Source organism: Sus scrofa, chromosome 15 (assembly GCF_000003025.6).
Source record: "Sus scrofa isolate TJ Tabasco breed Duroc chromosome 15, Sscrofa11.1, whole genome shotgun sequence".
Classification (NCBI taxonomy): domain Eukaryota; kingdom Metazoa; phylum Chordata; class Mammalia; order Artiodactyla; family Suidae; genus Sus; species Sus scrofa.
The window spans coordinates 59,131,966-59,154,431 of NC_010457.5; the positions used below are offsets into that span (position 1 = coordinate 59,131,966).

General features: G+C 40.5%; 1 protein-coding gene across 2 annotated transcripts in view; it reads right to left on the reverse strand.

Annotated features, from left to right (window-relative positions):
- The window catches only part of UGGT1 (UDP-glucose glycoprotein glucosyltransferase 1), a 123,472-nt gene continuing 110,622 nt past the window's right edge, over positions 9,617–22,466 (reverse strand). For both annotated transcript variants that reach the window (XM_021075942.1, XM_021075941.1), the window contains 3 exons: positions 17,063–17,179; positions 16,436–16,604; positions 9,617–13,830 (listed from right to left, as the gene is read on the reverse strand). In XM_021075942.1, the coding sequence (XP_020931601.1) occupies positions 13,805–13,830; positions 16,436–16,604; positions 17,063–17,179 (312 nt within the window). In that variant the 3' untranslated portion in view covers positions 9,617–13,804. The remainder of the gene's footprint in view (positions 13,831–16,435; positions 16,605–17,062; positions 17,180–22,466) is intronic.

Here is a 22,466-nt window from a genome sequence, read left to right on the forward strand (position 1 = left end):
GCTAGGGCTTGAATTAGAGCTGCAGCAATGCCACAGCCACAACACCAGATCTGAGCCACTTCTGTGACCTACACAGCAGCTTGCAGCAAAGCCAGATCCTTAACCCACTGAGCAAGGTCAGGGATCAAACTTGCATCCTCATGGATAACCTGCTGAACCACAGTGGGAACTACATTAAGGTAATTATTGATAGATATGTGTTTATTCACATGTTAAACCTTGTTTTCCAGTTGATTTTTTACTTCTTCTTTGTTCTTTTTTTTCCTTTTGTTTTTCCCTTTGGGGTTTGATGGTTTTCTTTTGTATTATGTTTGCGTTCTCTTTTTTTTTTAAATTTTTAAATTTTTATTTTTTTTAGGCCATCACCTGTGGCATATGGAAGTTCCAAGTCTAGGGGTCAAATCAGAGTTGCAGCTGCTGGCCTACGCCACAGCCACAGCAATGCCAGATCTGAGCCGTATCTGTGACCTACACCACAGCTCATGGCAATGTGGGATCCTCCACTGAACTAGGCCGGGGATTAGAACCCAAGTCCTCATGGATACTATTTGGATTCATTTCTGCTTTGCCACAACAGGAACTTCCTTGTGTTCTCTTCTTTTGCCTTTTGTGAATCTATTGTAAATTTTTGATTTGTAGTTACCCTGTTTTTCAAGTATGTTAACCCATTACTTTACCTACTTGCTTTATACTGGTAGGAATAGAGACTCAAACACATTCTAAAAACTAATTTACATTTTCTTACTCTCCTCCCCCACATTTAATGATTTTGATGTCTTCTTTTACATCTTCATGTTTCTGATTTGCTGTTCATTGTAGTTATCATCACTGTAACACATTTTTGTTTCTTTTTTAATCTATGTACTTATTTAAGTGATTTACTTTCCAGTTATGATTTTCTCTTTGCTATAGATTCTCGCTTCTTTTCAATTTAGAGAAGACCTTTCAATATTTCTTTTAGGGTAGGCTTAGCATTCTGTATTCTTTTAGCTTTTGCTTGTCCAAGAAATTATTTCTCTTTGCTTCTATTCTACATGATAATTTTACTGGGCAGAGCGTCCTAGGTTCCAGGTTTTTCCCTTTCAGAACTTGGAATATATCTTGCCACTCCCTTCTGGCCTCCCACGTCTCTATAGAGAAATCAACTGATAGCTTTACAGCTATCAACTATAGAAATCAACTGATAGCTTGTAACTGATGCTTTGTTTTCTCTTGCTGCCTTTAGAATCCTCTCTTTATCTTTAAGTCTTGCCATTTTTATTATCATATGTCTTGGTGTAGGTTTGTTTGGGTTCATCTTCTTTGGGACCCCCTGTATTTCTTGTACCTGGATATCTGTTTCCTTCTTTATGTTTGAGAAATTTCCAGCCATAATTTCTTCAAATACATTTTGATCCCTTTTCTCTTTCTTCTCTTTGTGGGATCCCTGTTATTCATAGTTTGGCATGCTTTATACTATCCGGTAGATCTTGTGTATTGCTTTTGCTTTTTCATTTGTCTTTCTGCTTGCTGTTCTGATCAGATAATTTCCATTATTTCTATCTTCCAGATCACTTATTCATTCTTCTGCATTATTCAGTTTGCTGTTTATTGCTTTTAGCTCAGCTTTCATCTTGGCAAATGAGCATTGTAATTTTTCTTGGGTCCTTTTTACAGTAATCTGCATTCTTTTCAATAGCCTTTCTTAATTCCTTCAGTATTTTTGTTACCTCCTTTTTGAACTTGGAGTCTATTAGACTGGAGAGGGCTGTTTCATTGTTTGTTCTTTCAGGGAAATTCTCTTGACCTTTTAATTGGGAGTGGTTTCGCTCCTTCTTCATTTTACTTTTATTTCACCGACTCTACGAGCTTAGGAGAAATGATTTTCTACGATGGTCTCAGAGGGCTATTTTTAGGTGAAAATATCCCTGTGTAGCTTGTGTGTGTTTAATATTTTTCGTGCAAGGCCTGTTTTTAGCATGGATGCCTGCTGTGTCTTTGCTTAGTGTGTGCTGGCCATTATGCCCTTGATAAGGGTGCAACTGGTGTTGTGGTGACCAAAACCCACACTGGACATTGAGCAGAGCCTCCTCTTTGCCCTGTGGTTGTCTTAGCACTGTTGGGAGCAGAGTCTGCTCCCCAGTCGTTAAAGTAGAAGCCTCCAGAACCATTTCTGCACTGCAGTGTGAGGCAGGTGGGACTGGAGCTCTCCTGCTGGGAGAGGAACCACGGACTATTCCTTCGCTGGAGCCGTCCACTGGTGACTGTGCTCTGTGGTGTCACGTGTTACCACAAGGCAGTGGCACAAAGTACATACACTGTTGCAGCCACTGTCCTTAGCCCCACCTTAACCATGGGAATTCAGGCAATCAGCCCAGGTATCCCTCAGATGCAGTTCTCACAAAGCCTCCAGCTCAGATCTGTAGGCTCAGATTCACTGAAGTCAGGTGTCAGGACTGTGGAAGCAGCTCAAACCTCAGCCCTGTCTCTATATGCCTGCATCCACAAAGCCCACAGCTGCTAATTCCAGACCCACTCCAGCCACAGGAGCACCCATAGTCCACGCAGATGTCCTGTAGGCACTGCGTTTACAAAGACCCCTGTGACTGCAGCATAAGTCCATAGACCACACAGCCATGGAGAGAGGGCTCAGATTTCAGTCCTGCGTCCTAAATCATCACATTTCTCTGCCTTCGCAATATAGGCATTTATGGCTGTAAATTTCCCTCTTGGCACTGCTTTTTATCAGTTTCGGGATATTGCGTTGCAATTTTTATCCATCTCAAGTTTAAAATAATTTCCCTTATGAATTTTTTCTTTGATCCATTTGTTATTAAGAGAGTGTTTAATTTTTATGAATTTCATTATTGCAAAATTCCCAGCTTCTCTTCTATTATTGATACTTAGTTTAATTCTATGGTGATCAGAAGATACTTTGTATGATCTCGGCCTTATAGAATTCATTAAGAATTTTTCTGTACCCTAACGTGTCCTGGTAGGTGTTTTATGTGCATTTGAAAATACTTATTCTGCTATTTTCTTAGAATGTTGTTTTTATGTCTGTTATATCTAATTGGTTTATAGTGTTCAGGTCTTCTACTCTTATTGATCTTCTGTCTGGCTGATCTATCCATTTTTAAAACTGGGTACTGAAGTGTCCAACTATTATTATAGAACTGTATTTCTCCCTTCAATTCTGTCCATTTTTGCTTCATATATTTTGGGACTCTGTTGTTACGTGTGTACAAGTTTATCATTATTATATCTTCTTGGATTGAATCCTTTATCAATATATAATATGCTTTGTCTCTTGTAACTTTTTGAAATTGAAGTCTGTTTTATCAGACAATAATATCATCAATCCAGCTCTCTTTTGGTTGCTATTATTTGGAATATCTTTTGCTATCTTTTTCTGTTCAAGTCTTTTGTATTTGTATTTGACATGAAATGTGTCACTTGTTGACCAACTATAGAACATGTTTTTAATTTTTTCCCAATTTTTTATTTTAACAGGCGAGTTTAACCCATTTACATTTGAATTAAGTTTTTTTTTTTTTTTCTGTCTTTTTAGGCCCACACCCACAGCATATGGAGGTTCCCAGGCCAGGAGTTGAATCAGAGCTGTAGCCACTGGCCTACACCACAGTCACAGCAATGTGGGACCTGAGCAGTGTCTGTGACTTACACCACAACTCATGGTAGCACTGGATCCTTAACCCACTGAGCGAGGCCAGGAATTGAACCTGCATCCTCATGGATTCTAGTCAGATTCATTTTCCACTGAGCCATGATCAATACAGTTAAGTATTGGTAAAAATTATTTATCTGCCATTTAGCTATTTGCTTTATGTATATGTTTTGTTCCTCAGTTCCTTCATTACTGATTTGTTGGGGGGGTGGTATTTATTTGAAATTTTGAAGTGTATCAGTCTGATTCCCTTCTTTCCTTTTCTATATATTTTTAAATTACTTTCTTAGTGGTTATCTTAGGACTGCAATTAACATCAAAAACACTAAAAAAAAAACAAAAAAAAACCAGGAGTTCCCACTGTAGTTCAGTGATAACAAACCCGATAAATATCCATGAGGATGTGTGTTCAATCCCTGGCCTCACTCGGTGGGTTAAGGATCCAGCGTTGCTGTAAACTGTGGTATAGGTTGCAGATGCAACTTATCCCACGTTGCTGTGGCTGTGGTGTAGGCCAGCAGCTATAGCTCAGATTTTACCCCTAGCCTGGGAACTTCCATATTCCACAAGTGCGGCCCTAAAAAGCAAAACAGGAAAGAAAAGACACAAAACAATGTGGCTTGAATAATTCCAACTTGGTTTCAATAGTATATACACTCTGCCCCTATATATCTCTATCCCACTCTCCATTGTGTTATCACAAATTATATCCTTAACACAAATTTTTACTTAGTATTTTGTGTATTTGCCTTTTAAATCATAGAGGAATAAAAGATGAGTTATAAACTAAATGATACTTGTTTTTATATTTATCTATGTACTTACCTTTACCAATGCTTTTTTTTTTTTCTTTCCTTTTTCGGCTGCACCCATAGCATATGGAAGTTCCTGGGCCAGGGACTGAATGCAAGCCAAAGCTGCAAACTCTACCACAGCACAACAGTGCTGGATTCTCAGCCCACTATGCCAGGGCAGGGATTGAACCCACACTACCACAGAAACAACACAAGATCCTTAAGTGCTGTGCCACAGTAGGAGCCCTCCAATGTTTCTTCTTATAGCTTTAAGTTACCATTTCATTTCTTTTTATTTCTGCCTGAAATATTTATTCTCTAGCATTTCTGTAGGGTAGGTCTACTGGTAATGAATTACTCTGGTTTTTGTTTATATAGAAGTATCTTAATTTTTCCTTCATTCTTCAAAGATAGTTTTGCAAGATAATATAACTTCTTGGTTGAAAGTTGTTTTATTTTTTTAAGGACAAAACTATGTCATCTTATCTTGCTGCCTTATGATTTCCATGGTTTCTGATGAGAATGTGGTGGTTAATCTTAGGAGGAACACTTGTACATGATGAGTTACTTTTGCTGCTTTCAAAATTCTGTCTTTGGGTTTCAACAATTTGACTATGTGTCTTGGTGTAGATCTCTTTGAATTTATCCTGCTTTGAATTCATTAAGCTTCTTAGTGGTATAGATTCATGTCCTTCAACAGATTTGGGAATATTGTGGCCATTATTTCCTCAAATACTTTTTCTGCATGTTTCTCTTCTCTGTTTTGGATGCCAGTGATGCGTATGTTGGTGTACTTGATAGTGTCCCAGAGGTCCTTCAGACCCTGTTTTTCTTTCTGCTTCTCAGGCTGGATAATTTTAATTAACTTGTAGGGGGTTTTTTGTTTTGATTTGGGTTTTTTTTGGCCACCCCACAGCATTTGGAGTTCCTGGGCCAGGATAAGATCCAAGCTGCAGTTGCAACCTAAGCTGCAGCTGAAGCAACACTGGATCCTTAACACACTGTGCTGGGCCAGGATTGAACCTGCATCCCAGTGCTCCCAAGATGCAACCAATCCCATTGCACCACAGTGAGAACACCAATATTTTTTTTTTTTGTCTTTTGTCTTTTTAGGGCCACACCCTAAAAAGGAAGTTCCCAGGCTAGGGGTCCAATCAGAGCTACAGCTGCCGGCCTACACCAGAGCAACAGCAATACCAGATCGGGCCACGTCTGCGACCTACACCACAGCTCACCGCAACACTGGATCTTAATCCACTGAGCGAGGCCAGGGATCAAACCCGAAACCTCATGGATACTAGTTGGATTCGTTAACCAGGAGCCATGATGGAAACTCTCAATACCAATAATTTTCTTTCTTTTTTTTTTTTTTCTTTTTAGGGCCACAGCTGTGGCATATGAAATTCCCAGGATAGGGGCTGAATCAGAGCTGCAGCTGCCAGTCTACACCACAGCCACAGCAACGCCAGATCTGAGCCACGTCTGCAACCTACACCACAGCTCATGGCAGCGCTGGATGCCTAACCCACTGAGTGAGGTCAGGAATTGGAACCATGTCCCCATGGGTCAGGTTTGTAACCCATTGAACCACAATGGAAACTCTATAATTTTAATTATCTTAATCTTCGTTTCTCTCATCTTTTTTTTTTTTTTTTTTTTTTTTTGTCTTTTGTCTTTTTACGGCCACACCCTCGGCATATGGAGGTTCCCAGGCCAGGGGTCTAATTGGAGTTGTTGCTGCTGGCCTACGCCAGAGCCACAGCAATGCCAGATCCAAGCCATGTCTGCAATCTACACCAAGCTCACAGCAACACTGGATCCTTAACCCACTAAGAAAGGCCAGGGATCGAACCCGAAACCTCATGGTTCCTAGTCAGATTCGTTTCTGCTGTCCCACGACAGGAACTCCCTCTCTCTTTTTTTCCTGACTTCTAGTGAATGTTTCATGTCAGCTAGTATACTCCAGAATTTGTCTTGTTCCTTTATATAATTTCTTTTTTCATTTTTATCATTTTCCTGATTCCCATTATTTCTTGGTCCATGACTTCCTTTAGCTCATTGAGCATATTAAATCGGTTGATTCAGTGTCTTTGTCTACAAGGTCTGGGATTTCTCAGGGATAGTTCCTGTCAAGTTCTTTTTTCCTGAAACTGCGTCAAGCTTTCCTGTATCCTTATAAGTTTTTTAAACTTTTTGTTGACAAATGGACATATAATACCCAGAAGGTATTATGTTAGCTTTGGAAATCTGATTCTCTCATTCCTCAGTGATTGATAATTTTTACTTGTTGAGGGCGGAGCCATCTGTGACTTTTCTGAACTATGTCTGCAAGAAATGTATTCCTTGTTATGTGTAGTACCTGAAGTTTCTATTTCATTATCTCTGCAGTTAAGCAGTGACCTGAGAACAATTTCTTCAATTGTCTGTCACAAACTAGGGGGAAAAAATGCTCCTGTCTCTTTAAATCTTCTGATCAATGACCCCAGGGTCAGCCACTGCTACTGAGGGCCAAAACCAAGGCAGGTATTTGTGTCAGTTCCTCAGTTCCAGACCAAATGCATAAATCCAAATGTCTCGAGAACAAGGTTACCACTGCCAACCCTGCACCAGCCAGCTACTCCAAGAACTCAGACCCTGTCCCCATGGCCAAGATGGGGCTGTGGAATAAGGAATAGTAGTTGGTTTGTGCCTGCCCCTCACTTAGAAAAGATCAGAAGCTTCTCCCTTCATGAGGTGCTCCCCTGCTTATTATAAGTGTCTAAACATGTTCCAAAGTTCCAAAATAGTTTATTCCAGTTGATCATTCCAGTTGATCTTTCCAGCTTAGTAATTCCTTCAGTAGAGCGACTGACCCCAGATCTTTGTAGTCTTATCATTTTTCAACTTGTCACTCCTACTGTTTTTAGGTGGCTACATATTTAGTATTGTTAATGTCTCCTTGATTAATTGATTTTCAATCATCATAGAATGTCCTTCTCTTTCCTCTGGTAAATAACATTATCTTGAAGATACGAATATATCTCTCTCTGTCAGATATGAATATAGCCACACCAGTTTTCTCATTATTAGTGTTTGTGTGAGATATTTTTTTAAGATTTTTATTTTTTCATTATAGTTGATTTACGGTGTATGTGAGATATGTCTTAATTTCAACCCATTTCTATTTAATGTATCTATAAATTGATTTTTTAAATATAATCTGAAAATCTCAGGATTCTATTAGAGTATTTAAAATCATTAACATATAATGCAAATACTTTTTTTTCAGTTTAAAACCTACTATTTAGCAATTTGTTTACTATTTTTCTCTTGTACTTTCGTTCCTCCTTTCCTGCCTCTTTTGGGTTTCACAGTTTTAAATTAAATTTTTTCTATCTCCTTTTTTTTGTTTTGATTTTTGGTATAAATATTTTTTCAAATGGTTGCTCTAGAAAAAACATGCTTTCTCAGCTTATCATAGTTTATCTTGTATTACTCTCAGACCAGTTCGCTTGGTGAGATATAAATGCCAAATGTTTCCTCCTCAGCACCAAACAGACATCTGCAGAAATCTCTACTGAGCTTGTCCAGCCTTCCAGCTGTTGCTTTCGTTTTGGGCCTCTTGGAATCCTGCCCTGTTCAAGCCTAATTTAGGAATCAGCCTAGGATTTGAGCTGAGTATGTAAGGCAAACTCAAAGCTCTGTGGCTTCCTCCTTTCCGAGGATTTCCTCCTTCAATTTCCAGCTGCTCCCTGAACTCTGACTTGGCTCCACTATTCCACTCCCTGTGGGCCACCTGAGAAATAGTCAGCTATGTGTGCATCTTAGCCGATGTGTTTCTCTTCTTTCAGAGGCTGAGTGCCCTCCAGTTCTTGCCTGTTTCTGGTCACTTTCCAGTGCACTTCAACAGTGTGTCATTATTGGTTGAAGGGTTAGTCTGATGTATTGCTCTTGCTACTACTGGAAGCCAGCTTCCTTTTATTACTTTATCTGGTTTATGGTTAGACAAGTTTTTGGTTTTTTGTTTGTTTGTTTGTTTTTCTTTTCAGGGGATGCACCCATGGCACATGGAAGTTTCCAGTTTAGAGGTCCAATTGGAGCTGCAGCTGCCAGCCACAGCCACAGCAATGCTGTGGGATCTGAGCCACATCTGAGACCTACACCACAGTTCATGGCAATGCTGGATGCTTAACCCACTGAGCGAGGCCAGGAATCAAACCCACATCCTCATGGATATTGTTTGTTACTGCTGAGCCATGATGGAAATTCCCTTTTATTTTTCGGTTAGCAGTTGTCCCATTTATTAATTTACTTATTTTTTGGCCACACTCATGGCATGTGGAAGTTCCCGGGCCAGGGATTGAACCCGAACCATAGCTGTGACCAAAGGGAATCTTCCCCTTAACCAAAGGGAACCTTCCCAAATATGTTACTTTGAGCGTCTGTTAAGGTGTATGTTTTGCACTTGTGCCTTCATGTGCTATAAATCAATAGTAAGTTATTACAAGAAAAAAATGATTTCATGTTGGCACTCAGTTTAAAACCCCTGAGGGGCTTTCTGGTGGCCTCAGGATTGGAGTCAGATTGCCTCTCCAGCACCTCTCCTGGCTGTGGCTCTGGCCACAGAGGTTCCCTTATTGGTCCCTAAATGAGAAACACTGGCTCTTGCTCCTCCATCCCCACCTCATTCTACGTGGATAACTCTTACTTATTCCTCAGGTTTCAGAGGCTTTTCCTCCTTCTCACTGTCACCTTGGGTGCCCTCTATAGTATTCTCGCAGCCACAAGGTCCCCACCATCTGCCAACCTTGACCTCTGCAAGAGCTCCCGTGACACTAGCTTGCAGTGTTCAGTAAGCACCCAGATGGCGGGAACCCCATCTTCCACCTCGATCCAGCCCTCCGAGTAGGAGCTCAGAGAATCTGCAAAGGGAACAAATTCCATACCCTCCTTCCTGCAATGCTTCTAGGGTAGCATGCCTGCCAAATCCTGCCTGGGGCAGTTCCAAGGTTGGGGACCTAGAGGAAACCTGGCTGTGCAACTGGTCCCAGCTCTGTCACCACACAAGATGTTCAGGTAAAGCTCTCTCCCCTGTCCAGGCTGCTACTTCTGTCAGACGAAAGGGTGGACCTTCAAACCCTTCCTGAGCATAAAAGCTCGTCGACAGACCAGACAGTTTTGAAGAAGAAAAGGAAAAGTTTATTGTGTTGAGCAGACCTTATTTTTTTTTTACAGTACCAGGAAATTCATTCTCAGTTATTTCAGGTTCAGAGGGCTCTTCAGACATTTAGTGCCCCAGGCTTGTTCCCAAGCAAGGCACAGCACCTGGAGCCACATCGCATTTAATAGAACAGGATTACAGTAAAACAGAATAGTTATAAAGGTTTTGTTTTGTTGTTTTTAAGGTACATAGTTTCTTTAAAAATTCTAATATTTTTGTTTTTCCATGTTTTCCTTATTATTACACCAAAACAGCTGGTTGGAGAACATGGTACTTGATAATTGCTTCTCAAATTGTTGACTTGAGGTTAATGTATTTTGCTATTTTTTTAATTTTGAAGAGGAATTATGCCCATTTCTCTGGAAATCTAAATGTTGACAAGTAAGGCAATGCCTATAGTACAGATGGGATGATGGCTTGCGCTCACACCCTAACTTGTGTCCTACCTAAATCTGCCACACTTGGCCTCTGTGTTGCCAGGTAACTGGAAGAGACTCAGGAGATGGCCTCTTGTTTGCAAAAGTCATTACCGTGGAGTTTAAACTTCTGGACAGGAGCATGCAGCTGCTCTTAATTTTGTGGTTTGTTTTCGTAAATTGTCAGCATTCAATGACACCCTGAGGGGGGAGATCCCCACTCAGTGCACTGAGTCACTGCCACCTGAAGAGTCATTTCTCTATTAGATCAAGAGATCAAGACCAAATAATGAAAGAGAAACTGGTGCCCTCCAGATACTATGAAATATCAATAACGACCTGAGTTAATGAAATCCAATTTGCTTGAATTCAGTCAGATTATTACAAAAGTTCTGATAAAGATCTTTCCTCACTATATCAAGACAGGGAAAACATAAATTTAAATTAAAAAGGTTATCCCGCCAGACTAGACACATAGCTATATTTAAATTGATTAACTATTCATCACACAACACCCCCATAAGATCAAATACTTAAAAAATTATTAAAATAATTATTAATGGAACATATATTTAAATAACTTTGCACACAAGTGTTCTCCATTTGCTGTTACCAAGAGAAAGCTTCCATAGTGTAGCTTTACCAAAACACTTCCATTTCCATGAAATCTGATACCACAGTACTAACATCTTATTCAGAAAAAAAAATGTTACCTTGAAACACTTGAACTGAATTACTTCTTTTAATCATTTATGGTAATTTTAGGAAAAAAAATATGCTTTCAGGTATTCAAATGTACTCCTAGGGGACTGTGGGGGAAGAGGAATCATTTTATACCCACTGCTATGACAGTGGTGTCTGACCCGCTCCAAGTTACACTGTCAGTAAAGTGTAACTCCCAGTGAAAAGGGAAGTGGGGTCTTTCTCCCAGTCTCTTCTGGAAACCACTGCCATCCCTGGTGGTCAGCCCTTCCTTCAGGGACTCTGCAAGCACCTCAACACTGTTTATTCCTTCAGTCAGAACCTTAACAAGGTTCATGTCATGAGGACGGTAGAGTGTATGAAGCTCCATTCTTGGAAACTACTAATTTTTCTAAAACCTTTGCTCTCCCTAGAGCTGAATTCATACAATACATGGACACTTAGCAGACAGACAAACAGCTGTGTGCTTCCATTTGAAATGCCATTTTGACAAATTCAACACTATGGTATGGAAAACGAACATACCATCATTCTCTGTATTGAATATAGTTTTAAAACAAAACACAGGTATGTCCCCACAGCCCCCAAAGCAGGCTGTGTACACCCATGCCGACCCACTGTTCACAGAACATAAAAACCCACACCGCTGCATGTCATTCTGACATGTCACATTATTTCATATCTCTGTGGCACTGATCCAGAAGGAAAAATTTTCCATTACAGCATGATGGGAGGGAAAAAAAAATCCATTACATATAAATGATGGTTAAAAGCAACACACTGTAAACAGTTTCCAGAAGCTTGAAACTTCCAGTGAAATCAATTCATGTTTCTTGGGAGAAAAAACTCTCTCTTCAGTCACAATTTGCTTTCATACAGTAGAGACAACAAAGCTAAGACCACATTTCAGTGGCAGCATCATTTCCCAGGGTATTAAGGGTTCATTTTGAAAGTTGCTTATGCCACATGCACCAAGAACGACTGGCATGGGAAGGCCCTAGCCCATTCCAGAAGCCAGCTGGGTCTGTTATGTTTAGATTTGACTATCCATAAGACTTAAATTTAGGGTGGTAACAGATAAGGGGCCATGAGGACACACACAATATACAAAGAACAGATTTCATTCTGCTCCTTCCTCACACAGAATATTCTTGAGGGATTGGGCAGGAAGACCTGGAGAGAGGGAGCCTCTTCTATGTCCCAAAGCACATCCCAGTGACTTTAGTTCCTGCTCCATCTTCCAGAAAATAAACTGGGAAAATGCACAGCTCTGCCCACGGTTGTAGGCAGAAGTGGCGGCAGCAGAAGGCTCTCTGAAGGCTTAATTAAATCTAAGATGAAGCTGTACCAATGTTTTTCACTCTGAATGATTCTATCCCTCTAGTTGCTCTGGCCAGGTGAGCAGGGCCAGGGAGGGGGTGAGGGCTGGGGACGGGGCTCCTGCTACAGCCTTTGTCAATGGCAACAACTCGGGGGGACCTTTTTAGTCTTGGGTCAATTCAGCATTTGAGTCAAAACATTTTTGGCTCCCCTCTCCCTCATTTTGAATGGAATTACAAAAGAAACTCAGAAGCTCCTTCAGACTGAGACTCCTGAGTTAACTTTCCTGTGTAAGTGTGGAAACAATTAATTACTTGATATTCGTCCTAAAATCTTTGAAGGAAGCAGAATTCCTAGGTGTGCTTCACCGCTGTACCCTGCAGCCTGGGCAGACATAGGAGGGCAGGACCTGGAGACAAGCCACGCACGCCAGCAACAGCTGGAGGACTCCTAGCAGGTGCCTCCCTGTACTGCCTGCTCCGCAGGGAAGGCTGCTGCAGAAGGGCCGTTCAGGGCTGTTGAGGTGAGAGTATAAAAAGCTGGGACCAAAGGGCTAACCTGGCTTCAAGATGCAATGGGCAGAAAAAGTGGCAAGTTTTACAAGTCGAAGGCAGCCTGCCGCACTAAACTAAGAGGAATATAGAACAATGGACAGAAAAAATGAATTACACAATCCAAATCTCTCCTGATCTCAGATCTGGGAGTCTCTTGTAGAGAAAAGTCAAAGCCAACTTGCCCTGGGTCTGAAAAAAAAATCCTGTAAAAAGAGGAGATGAGGCAGCGACCTTCCTGAGGAACCCTGAGCCCTTTGAGATGGTCACTAGGGGGCGCTTACAATGGCTGTATCCAGTAAGGAGATAACAGGCATTTTTTAAGAAAGTGGGAAGAGAAAGCAAAGACTTTTACAAGTACAAAAATTGCTTACAAAACAATTACTTAAAAAGTTTGCTGGGACTGGGTGGAGAATAAGAATAATGTTTCCATTTCAAATTAGTCACAATTGTACCCGCGGGTTATAAAAGAGAAGGGCCAATCTCTGGTCTTCCTCGCGCCCCTACCCCCATTCCAGAGGCCTCCTGCTCCTGGTATTTTCCCTACCCTCACCCCACCCCACCCCACCCCACCCCCAAACTGATCTGCCCCGAGCCGACCCTGAAGACACACGAGTGTGGATTGGGTTTCAATTTGACAGTGAACCTGATGATGAGGAAGGGCGCAGGTGCACAGGGCACCAACCCGAGGTGCGGGACCTTGGGCAAAGCTTCCGACTCCGGCGGCGGCGGTGGCGGCGCCTGCACCGCGGCGCAGGGTGCAGACTGAGCTGCGCTGCTGAGGACCGAGGCGAGGAAGACACGGCGGCTCTAGCTGGTTGTCTCCCGTGACACTGCAGCATGTGTGCTCCTGGGTGTGGGCACCGCAGGGCTGGTTTTCTTCCAGTTGCCTTTGCCGTTTACCCTTCTGGTCAGAAGACTGCTCTTTATAGAGTCCCCAAAGAGCACCCGCTTGTCTTCCTCTGAGGTACACAAATCCCACAGAGCCTTAACTCCGAGGATCCAGAGGCCGCCGGGCGCAGGAGGCAAAATCAGTGGTGCGGCTCAGCTGCCCGGCCAGTCCATCAGCAGTTGTATAGACAGATTGGAAAAAACTAGCATTTAATACAAAAAGTGTTTTTCAAATGGTGTCATTTCCTGTTCTCCTCTGGAGATCATAATTCTTCGCGTTTCTGAGGTCCTACAGAAAAGGAGAACAATTGAAAAGAAATGGATTATTGTCAAATTATAAAAGTACAAACTGAGCATTTTCTCATATTGAAAACCTATTATTTGTGCCTTCATCTCCATTCTACCTCTTTAAATTTTGGTTTAGTGTTTGCGTTATATATTGAAAGCAAAAACGAAATTTAAAAAAAATTATTTTTTAGAAAAATTTATTTTTAAAAACACTGAAATAGGAATTCCCATTGTGGCTCGGTAGGACCTGTGCTGTGGGGGGTGCAGGTTCAATCCCTGGCCTCACTCAGTGGGTTAAGGATCTGACATTGCCACAAACTGCAGCATAGGTTATAGATACAGCTCAGATCCAGTATTGCTATGGCTGTTGTATAGGCCGGCAGCTGCAGCTCGCATTTAACCCCGGGCCAGGGAACTTCCATAAGCCACAAGTGCAACCATAAAACAAACAAACAAACTACCTGCATACCCCAACTCCATCTAAATTGTTTTCACAGATACAATATTTACTTCTAGCAAAATGCACATATTTTTAGTCAGGATTCTTCTTTTCTAATTAATAACATATAAACATTTTCCTATGTAGCAGTGTACCTTTTACTTCTTTTCTAATTAATAACACATAAACATTTTCCTATGTAGCAGTAAATACCATTAACTATTCTTGGGTATTTAAATGGTTTTTAATGCTTTTGGTTTGTAAATAATAGTAAAATACATTTTCCCAGGTATATAACGTTTTTTGTGTGCTGAATTATTTTGTTGTCTGTCTGGCCATGCCTGCAGCATGCATAAGTTCCTGGGTCAGGGATCACCCCTCACCACAGCAACAATGGATTCAAGCTGCAAATGACCTACACCGAAGCTTGTGAAAACATCAAGCAATATAACCTGAGCCACTGCAGTGACAGTGCCAGATTCTTAACCTGCTGCACCAGAAGAGAACTCCCTGAATTATTTTATTAAGCTAAGTTCTCAAGAGAGGAATTATAGAGAATATAAACATCTTACTGGCTTCTGATGACTGATTTTAGTGTTTTGTTTTGTTTTTGCTTTTTAGGGCTGCACATGCAGCATAGGGAAGTTCCCAGGCTAGGGGTTGAATCGGAGCACAGCTGCCAGCCTGCGCCAGGACCACAGTAATACCAGATCTGAGCCGTTTCTGCAACCTGCACCACAGCTCATGGCAACACCAGATTCTTAACCCACTGAGGGAGGCCAGGGATCGAACTCACATCCTCATGGATACTAGTTGGGTTTGTTACCACTGAGCCACCACAGGAACTCCTGATTAAGTGCTTTTTAATGAGAACTGTTCTAATGCATGAAGCTTCAACAAGGTACGCTCAGAACAGTTTCATCGCCGTCTCCCCAAAAAATGGCATTAGCAATATGTACATTTTTCTATGTAGAAATATTAATGATATTCCTTTAATTTGATTAGTTTCCTCAAATTCATTTATGATTTGTTTTGTTCTTATTTAAACAGTATGTCTACATTTCTTGTTCATTTATCTATGAAAATCCTTGAGATTTTACACATGAATTTTAATTATTTAAACCTTGTAGCTGTGATTTTATTTTTAGTTTTTTTGGCCATGCTCGCCACAGCAGTGACAATGCCAAATCCTTAACCCACTGAGCTACAGGGAACTCCTAGCTGTGATTTTAATATCATGGTTTTCAGAATGTTTAGGTGAATCACTTGAGATCCATGTTCTATTCTGTAATTGCTTTTTTTTAGAATTAGTTTTGAGCTGAGTAAATTAAAATCCAGAGCTCAGCTTATTAATGTTTTACAAAAGGTCACTTTTCTATTTTAATGATTTTTTTTAGACTGGCTACCTTCTAGATTGTACACATAGTAGAGAAAATATTACATGAAGACTTAGTCCTTTCTATTCTTAGCCTAAATTAAACACTCCATCCTCACTCCAATATGCTTATTTGAAAGAATACTTTTTTCAAATCAGTATGTATTTAGACTTGATCCTAAATGTGTTTATTCACAGATTTAATGAAAAACCAAGAAATTGTGAGATCCCCACAAATAATGCCAGGTTTTGCTTATATATCATAAAACTCATGAAACAATATAACAATAACTAAAGCATTCAAAAAAAGGAGAAAGGAAAAAGAAAGAAAAAACAAGGGCAGCAATTACTTTAATAAATACTATTTATAAGCCCAATTAACTAAGGAAAGTGAAAAGTATACACTAGCAGATGTCGGGATTAAATAACTGCCTTTTCTATTTCTTTTTTCTTTTTTTTTTTTTGTCTTTTTAGGGCCACACCCGTGGCACGTGGAGTTCCCAGGCTAAGAGTCAAATAGGAGCTGCAGCTGCTGGCCTGCGTCACAGCAACAGCAACACAGGGTCTGAGCCACATCTGTGACTTACACCATATCTCAGGGTAACACAAGATCCTTAACCTACTGAGTGAGGCCAGGGACTGAACCTGCATCCTCATGAATACTGGTTGGGTTCATTACTGCTGAGAGAACTCCCACTTTTTCTATTTCTTTTATTCATTATTCTGTTTTGCAATAAACAGAAATCAGAAAGGCCAAGAAGTACTTGCCTAAAGCCACAAGTCTATACATACCTTCTCGGCTTGGCTCTTCTGCTGTCATATCTTTATACAGTGTTCCCATTTCTTTCTCCTCCTGAAAGCGAGTCTGTAGCTGTTTGATCTCCTGATCATAGTCCTGCCACTCAGGGACAATTCGAACAGCTGCCTCCAGCTTGGGCTCTTTGGTCATTGGATTATTACACTGTGAAAGCCAAAATAATATACTTCAGCTGAGTTGAAGAAAGTGTATTTCATATATATAGAATTTAAAGGCGTTTCTGTTCTTGGGTTACAAGTCCTAACTAACTGGACCAAAAGAACAATACTGAGGAACCAAATGACATTATCAGAAGGAATCTGGTACTGGGCTACACAAAGCTTCTGCAGAGAAGATGTGAAGGCAGAAAAAGAGTCCATTTGGAGTCCTACTGGAGGCAGGAAAAGAAAGTCCATTTGGAAAAATTACAAGGCACAGAGTGATCTGGAAGACATGTGGTAACTTCACTGATTTTAAGTACTGATAACAGCTCTATCAGACACTAGAGGATTTGGCTTTCTGCTGGGGTTACTGTAAGAAGTTCTGCAGTTCCTGAATTACAGAAATATCTAGTCATACATCAGACTGGACTAAGATACAGAAAAGAGCCACGGACAACTTACCAAATCAATTGTTTTTGCCCTTTTCTTAGAGGCGTCATCACACCACGTTTCACACCAAAGCCATTCTTGAGGGAGTGATTTAATTGGCACCTGATGGATCATGTTATTGGGCAAATCCTGTTTGGTAAAGGGAATAAAACACAACAATCTAAATTGCTAAGGGCAGTTTAAATAAATGCACAGTAAATTACAAATAATATGCCAATCAGATTTTAAAAAAAAATTTTTTTTAGGGCTGCACACATGGCATCTGGAAGTTCCTAGGCTAGGGGTCAAATCAGAGCTGCAGATGCCAGCCTAGGCCACAGCAACATGGAATCCAAGCTGTGTCTGCTACCTACACTGTAGCTCACAGCAGCACTGGATCCTGAACCCACTAAGCAGGGCCAGGGATCAAATCCAAGTCCTCATGGATACTAGTTGGATTCATTACTACTGAGCTGCAATGGGAACTCCCCAGTAACAGATTTTCAGAATGGAAAAGGGCCTAATCATGGGAGTTCCTGTCATGGCGCAGTGGAAATGAATCTGACTAGTATCCTCCATGAGAATGCAGGTTCGATTGCTGGCCTCACTCAGTGGGTTAAGGATCCAGAATTGCAATGAGCTGTGGTGTAGGCCGCAGATGTGGCTCAGATCTTGCGTTTGCTGTAGCTGTGGTATAGGCTGGTGGCTACAGCTCCAATTCAACCCCTAGACTAGGAATCTCCATATGCCACCAGCGAGGCCCTAAAAAGACCACACACACACACACACAAAAAGGAAAGGGGCCTAATCGAAACACTTAGAGAAGCTATAATATTTATTTATGGTGTTTTTAAAAACCACAAAGTTTACAGGATCCATAAAATATTTTCCCATAATAAGCACCTGAAAAACTTCAGTTTAAAATTTAAAATAGCCTGCACCTAGACTTCCCTCTGCAAGGACCATTCTAAGAAAAACACCACCACCGTCTAAAAGCCAATTAAGCATGGAGCATGCTTCTTATACTTCAAAGTTTTGCTTGAAGGAAGCTCTGAATCCACCTTGTCTACTAAGGCTTGATCCCAAGTGTTTCCTAGCCAACTATACTCTACGCTTTAAAGCTTTCCTCTTAGGAAAACTTTTCAAATTGACGACAATAAAAAGCTCCATCGTCTTAGACACAAACAACAAATATCACCTGGTAATTCCACTTCTGGGTATATATACTAAAGAACTGAAAGAAGGGAGGCAGACACTTGCACACCAATGTTCACAGAGGCATTCACAACAGTCAAGAGATGGAAGTAAGCCAAATACCCATCAACAGGTGAATGGATAAACAAAACGTGGTATATACATACAATGGGATATTATTTAATCTTAATAGGAAGAAAATTCTGATACATGCTACAACATGGATGAACTTTGCAAAAACTATGCTAAGTGAAATAAGCCAAACACAAAAGGAAAGATATTGTATGATTCCAAAAGAACCTAGAACAGGTAAATTTATACTGACAGAAAATAGAATAGAGGTTACCAGAAGCTGGGAGGCAGGAGAAAACATGGAGTTAAAGACACTTTCAGATAGCAAAAACTGAAAAAAACTGTTACCACTGAGCTCAATACTAAGGCAAAATAAAGAATATTCTTCAGGCAGAAGGAAAATGATCCAACGTAGGAGCCCAGAAATGCAGGGGAGAATGGAGAGTAACCAAAAGGGTGACTAAATAGATACTAACTATGTTAAACAAGAATAACTTCTGGGGTTTAAAATATAGAGAGATCTGAACTATATGGCAACAGAGCATTTAGGCTGGGATAAGCATAAATGGAGTTAGTGAGTTCTAGGACAGTGCTACTCAAAATGTAAAACTTGTGGCATTCTCATTGTGGCTCAGCAGAAATGAATCTGATTAGTATCCATGAAGACACAGGTTTGATCACTGGCCTTGCTCAGTGGGTTAAGGATCTGGCGTTGCTGTGAGCTGTGGTGTAGGTCACAGACACAGCTCAGATACCATGTTGCTGTGGCTAAGGTGTGGCCCTAGCCTGGGAAACTCCATAGGCCGAGTGTGTGGCCCTTAAAAAAAAAGCCCAAAATAAAAGTACTATGTGGACTTGCAGCACAGAGTTTGCTAGGAATGCAGATTCTTAGGCCCACCATATACCTATTCGATTAGCCTGTGGGATGGGGCCCAGAAATTAATAAGTTCTTCAGGTGATTCTTTTATATATGCTAAAATATGAGAAGCACATTATGATGTTTTTATACTATATGGTAGATTGGTAAAATACACTAATTAATAACATTAGCCTTGGGGAGATGGGATTAAAATGGCTGAGTAGAAGGACTAGAGCTCACCTTCTCTCATAAAAGCAACAAAATTACAACCAACTGCTGAACAACCTCCAACCAAATAGACTGCAAACTATTAAAAAATATATCCTACTCCAGAAGACAAAGACGAAGCCACGTCAAGAAGGTAGGAGGGGCAATTACACAATATAAGCAACCGCATACCTGACGGGTAGGCAGCCCACAGACTGGAAAGTAACTGTAACACAGAGACTCACCTAAGGAAGTGAGAGTTCTGAGCCTCAGGTCAGGTCCCCATGCCTGGGTATCTGGCATTAGGAGAAGGAGCCCCTGGAGCATACGGCATTGAAGGCCAGTGGGGCTTGTGATCAGGAACTCCATGGGACTAAGGGAAATGGAGACCCCATTCTTGAAAGGCACACACAGACTTTTATGCACACTGGGTCCTGGGACAAAACAGAGACTCCATAGGAATTTAGGTCAGATCTGACAGCAGTTCTTGGAGGATCTCCTGGGAAAACAGGTGACAATGTCTTGCTGTGGGGGAAGGACACTGGAGAAAAAGGTCTTGGGAATAATCATCAGTGTGTGTGCCTGTAGAGGTAGCCATTTTGGAAAAATCTGGAACCACCCATCAAGGGCTGAGAAGCCTCAGGCCAAACAATAATCTGGGTGGGATCACAGCCACACCCACCAGCAAAGAGGCTGCCTAAAGATCCCCCAGGTACACAGCCACCTCTAATCTCACCCAGAGACAAAGCCCCACCCACCAGAGGGATAAAAATCAGCTCCATCTACCTGTGGGTAGGCACCAGTCCCTCCCAACAGGAGGCCTACAGCAAGCCCCTGAACCAAGTTCAGCCACAAGGAGGGCAGACATCAGAAGGAAGAGAGGCTATGACTAATGCCTGCAAAAAGGAGACCACATGAAAAATCTATGCAAAGTGAAAAGGCAGAGAATTATGACTCAGATAAGGAAAGAAGAAAAAACACCAGAAAAAGAGCTAAGTGATCTGGAGACTATCAACCTCCATGAAAAATGATAGTGAAGATGATGCAAGATCTTGGAAACAAACTGGAGGCAAAGATTGATAAATTACAAGAAACACCCAGCAAAGAAATAAGAAGATTTAAGGAATAAGCAAGCAGAAATACAAAATAAAACTGAAATTAGAAACAATAAACAGTAGAACACAGGAGGCAGAAGAACAAATAAGAGAGATGGAGGACAGAGTAGTGGAAATCAGTGATGTGGAACAGAAAAGGGAAAAACTGAAAAGAAATGAAAACAGTCTACGAGAATTCTGGAACAACTATAAAAGCACCAACATCTATCTATATTATAGGGCTGCCAGAAGAAGAAAGGGCCAGAAAAAATATTTGAAGAGATAATGGCCCAAAACATCCCTAACATGGGAAAGGAATCACTCATTCAAATCCAGGAAGCACGATGACTACCATATAAAATAAACCCAAGGAGGAACACCCTGAGACACATATAATCAAACTGACCAAAATCAAAAACAAAGAAAAAATATTGAAAGCAGCTAGAGAAAAGAAAAAAATTACAAGGGAACCCCAATAAGGTTATAGGCAGATTTTTCAGCAAGAAACTGCATGCTAGAAGGGAGTGGTGAAAGTGATGAAAGGAAAAAACCTCCAACCAAGATTACTCTACCTATCAAGGCTCTCACTCAGATTTGAAGGAGAAATCAAAAGCTTTACAGACAAGCAAAAGCCAAGAGAATTTAGCACCACTAAACCAGCTCTACGACAAATACTAAAGGAACTTCTCTAGGTGGAAAAGAAGAGGCCACAACTAGAAACAAAAATATTACAAATAACAAGGCTCACAGGTAAAGGCATACATACAGTAAAGGTAGGAAATCATCCACACCCAAATATGCTAACAAAATCAGAAATCATGAGAAGAGCAGGGTACAAATGCAGGACAATGGAGATGCATTTATAATTAAGAGACCAACAACTTAAAACAATCTTGTGTGTGTGTGTATACACATGCTACTATAACAAAACTTCGGGGTAACTGCAAACCAAAAATCTACAATAGATACAAACAGTAATAAGAAAAAGCAATCCAAACACAACATTAAAGATAGTTATCAAACCACAAGAAAAGAGAACAAGAGAAGAAGGGAAGGAAAAAAACCAACAAAAACAAATCCAAAACAGTTAATAAAATGGCAATAAGAACATACATAGCAATAATCACCTTAAATGTAAATGGACTAAATACCCCAACAAAAAACATAAATTGGCTGAATGGATACAAAAACAAGACCCATATATATGCTGTCTTCAAGAGCCTCCTCCACTTCTAGGGACACATACAAATTCAAAATGAAAGGATGCAAGAAAATATTCCATGAAAACCGAAATCAAAAGAAAGCTGGAGTAACAATATTCATATCAGACAAAATGGACCTTAAAATAAAGAATTTTTAAGAGACAAAGAAGGACATTACATAATGATCAAAGGATCAATCCAAGAAGATATAACAATTGCAAATATATATTCACCCAACATAGGATCACCTCAAAATATAAGGCAATTGTTAATGACCTTAAAAGGAGAAACTGACAATAACACAATAATATTGGGGGACTTTAACACCTCACTTTCAGCAATGGACAGATCATCTAGACAGAAAATCAACAAGGAGGCACAGGTCTTAAATGATGCATTTGACCAGATGAACTTAATAGATATTTATGGGACATTCCATTCAGAAGTAGCAGAATGCACATTCTTTTCAAGTGCACACGGAACATTCTCTAGGATAGATCACTTTCTGGGCCATGAATCATGCCTTGGTAAATTTAAGAAAACTGAAATCATATCAAGCATCTTTTCCAACCACAACACTATATGACTAGAAATCAATAACAGAATAAAAACTGCAAAAAACACAAACATGTGGAAACTAAACAACCAATGGATCATTGAAGAAGTCAAAGAGGAAATTACAAAATACCTAGAAGCAAATGACAACAAAGACACAAAAATCCAAAACCTATGAGATACAGCAAAAGCAGTTCTGAGAGGAAAGTTTATAGCAATACAAGCTACCTCAGGAAACGAGAAAAAGCTCAAAT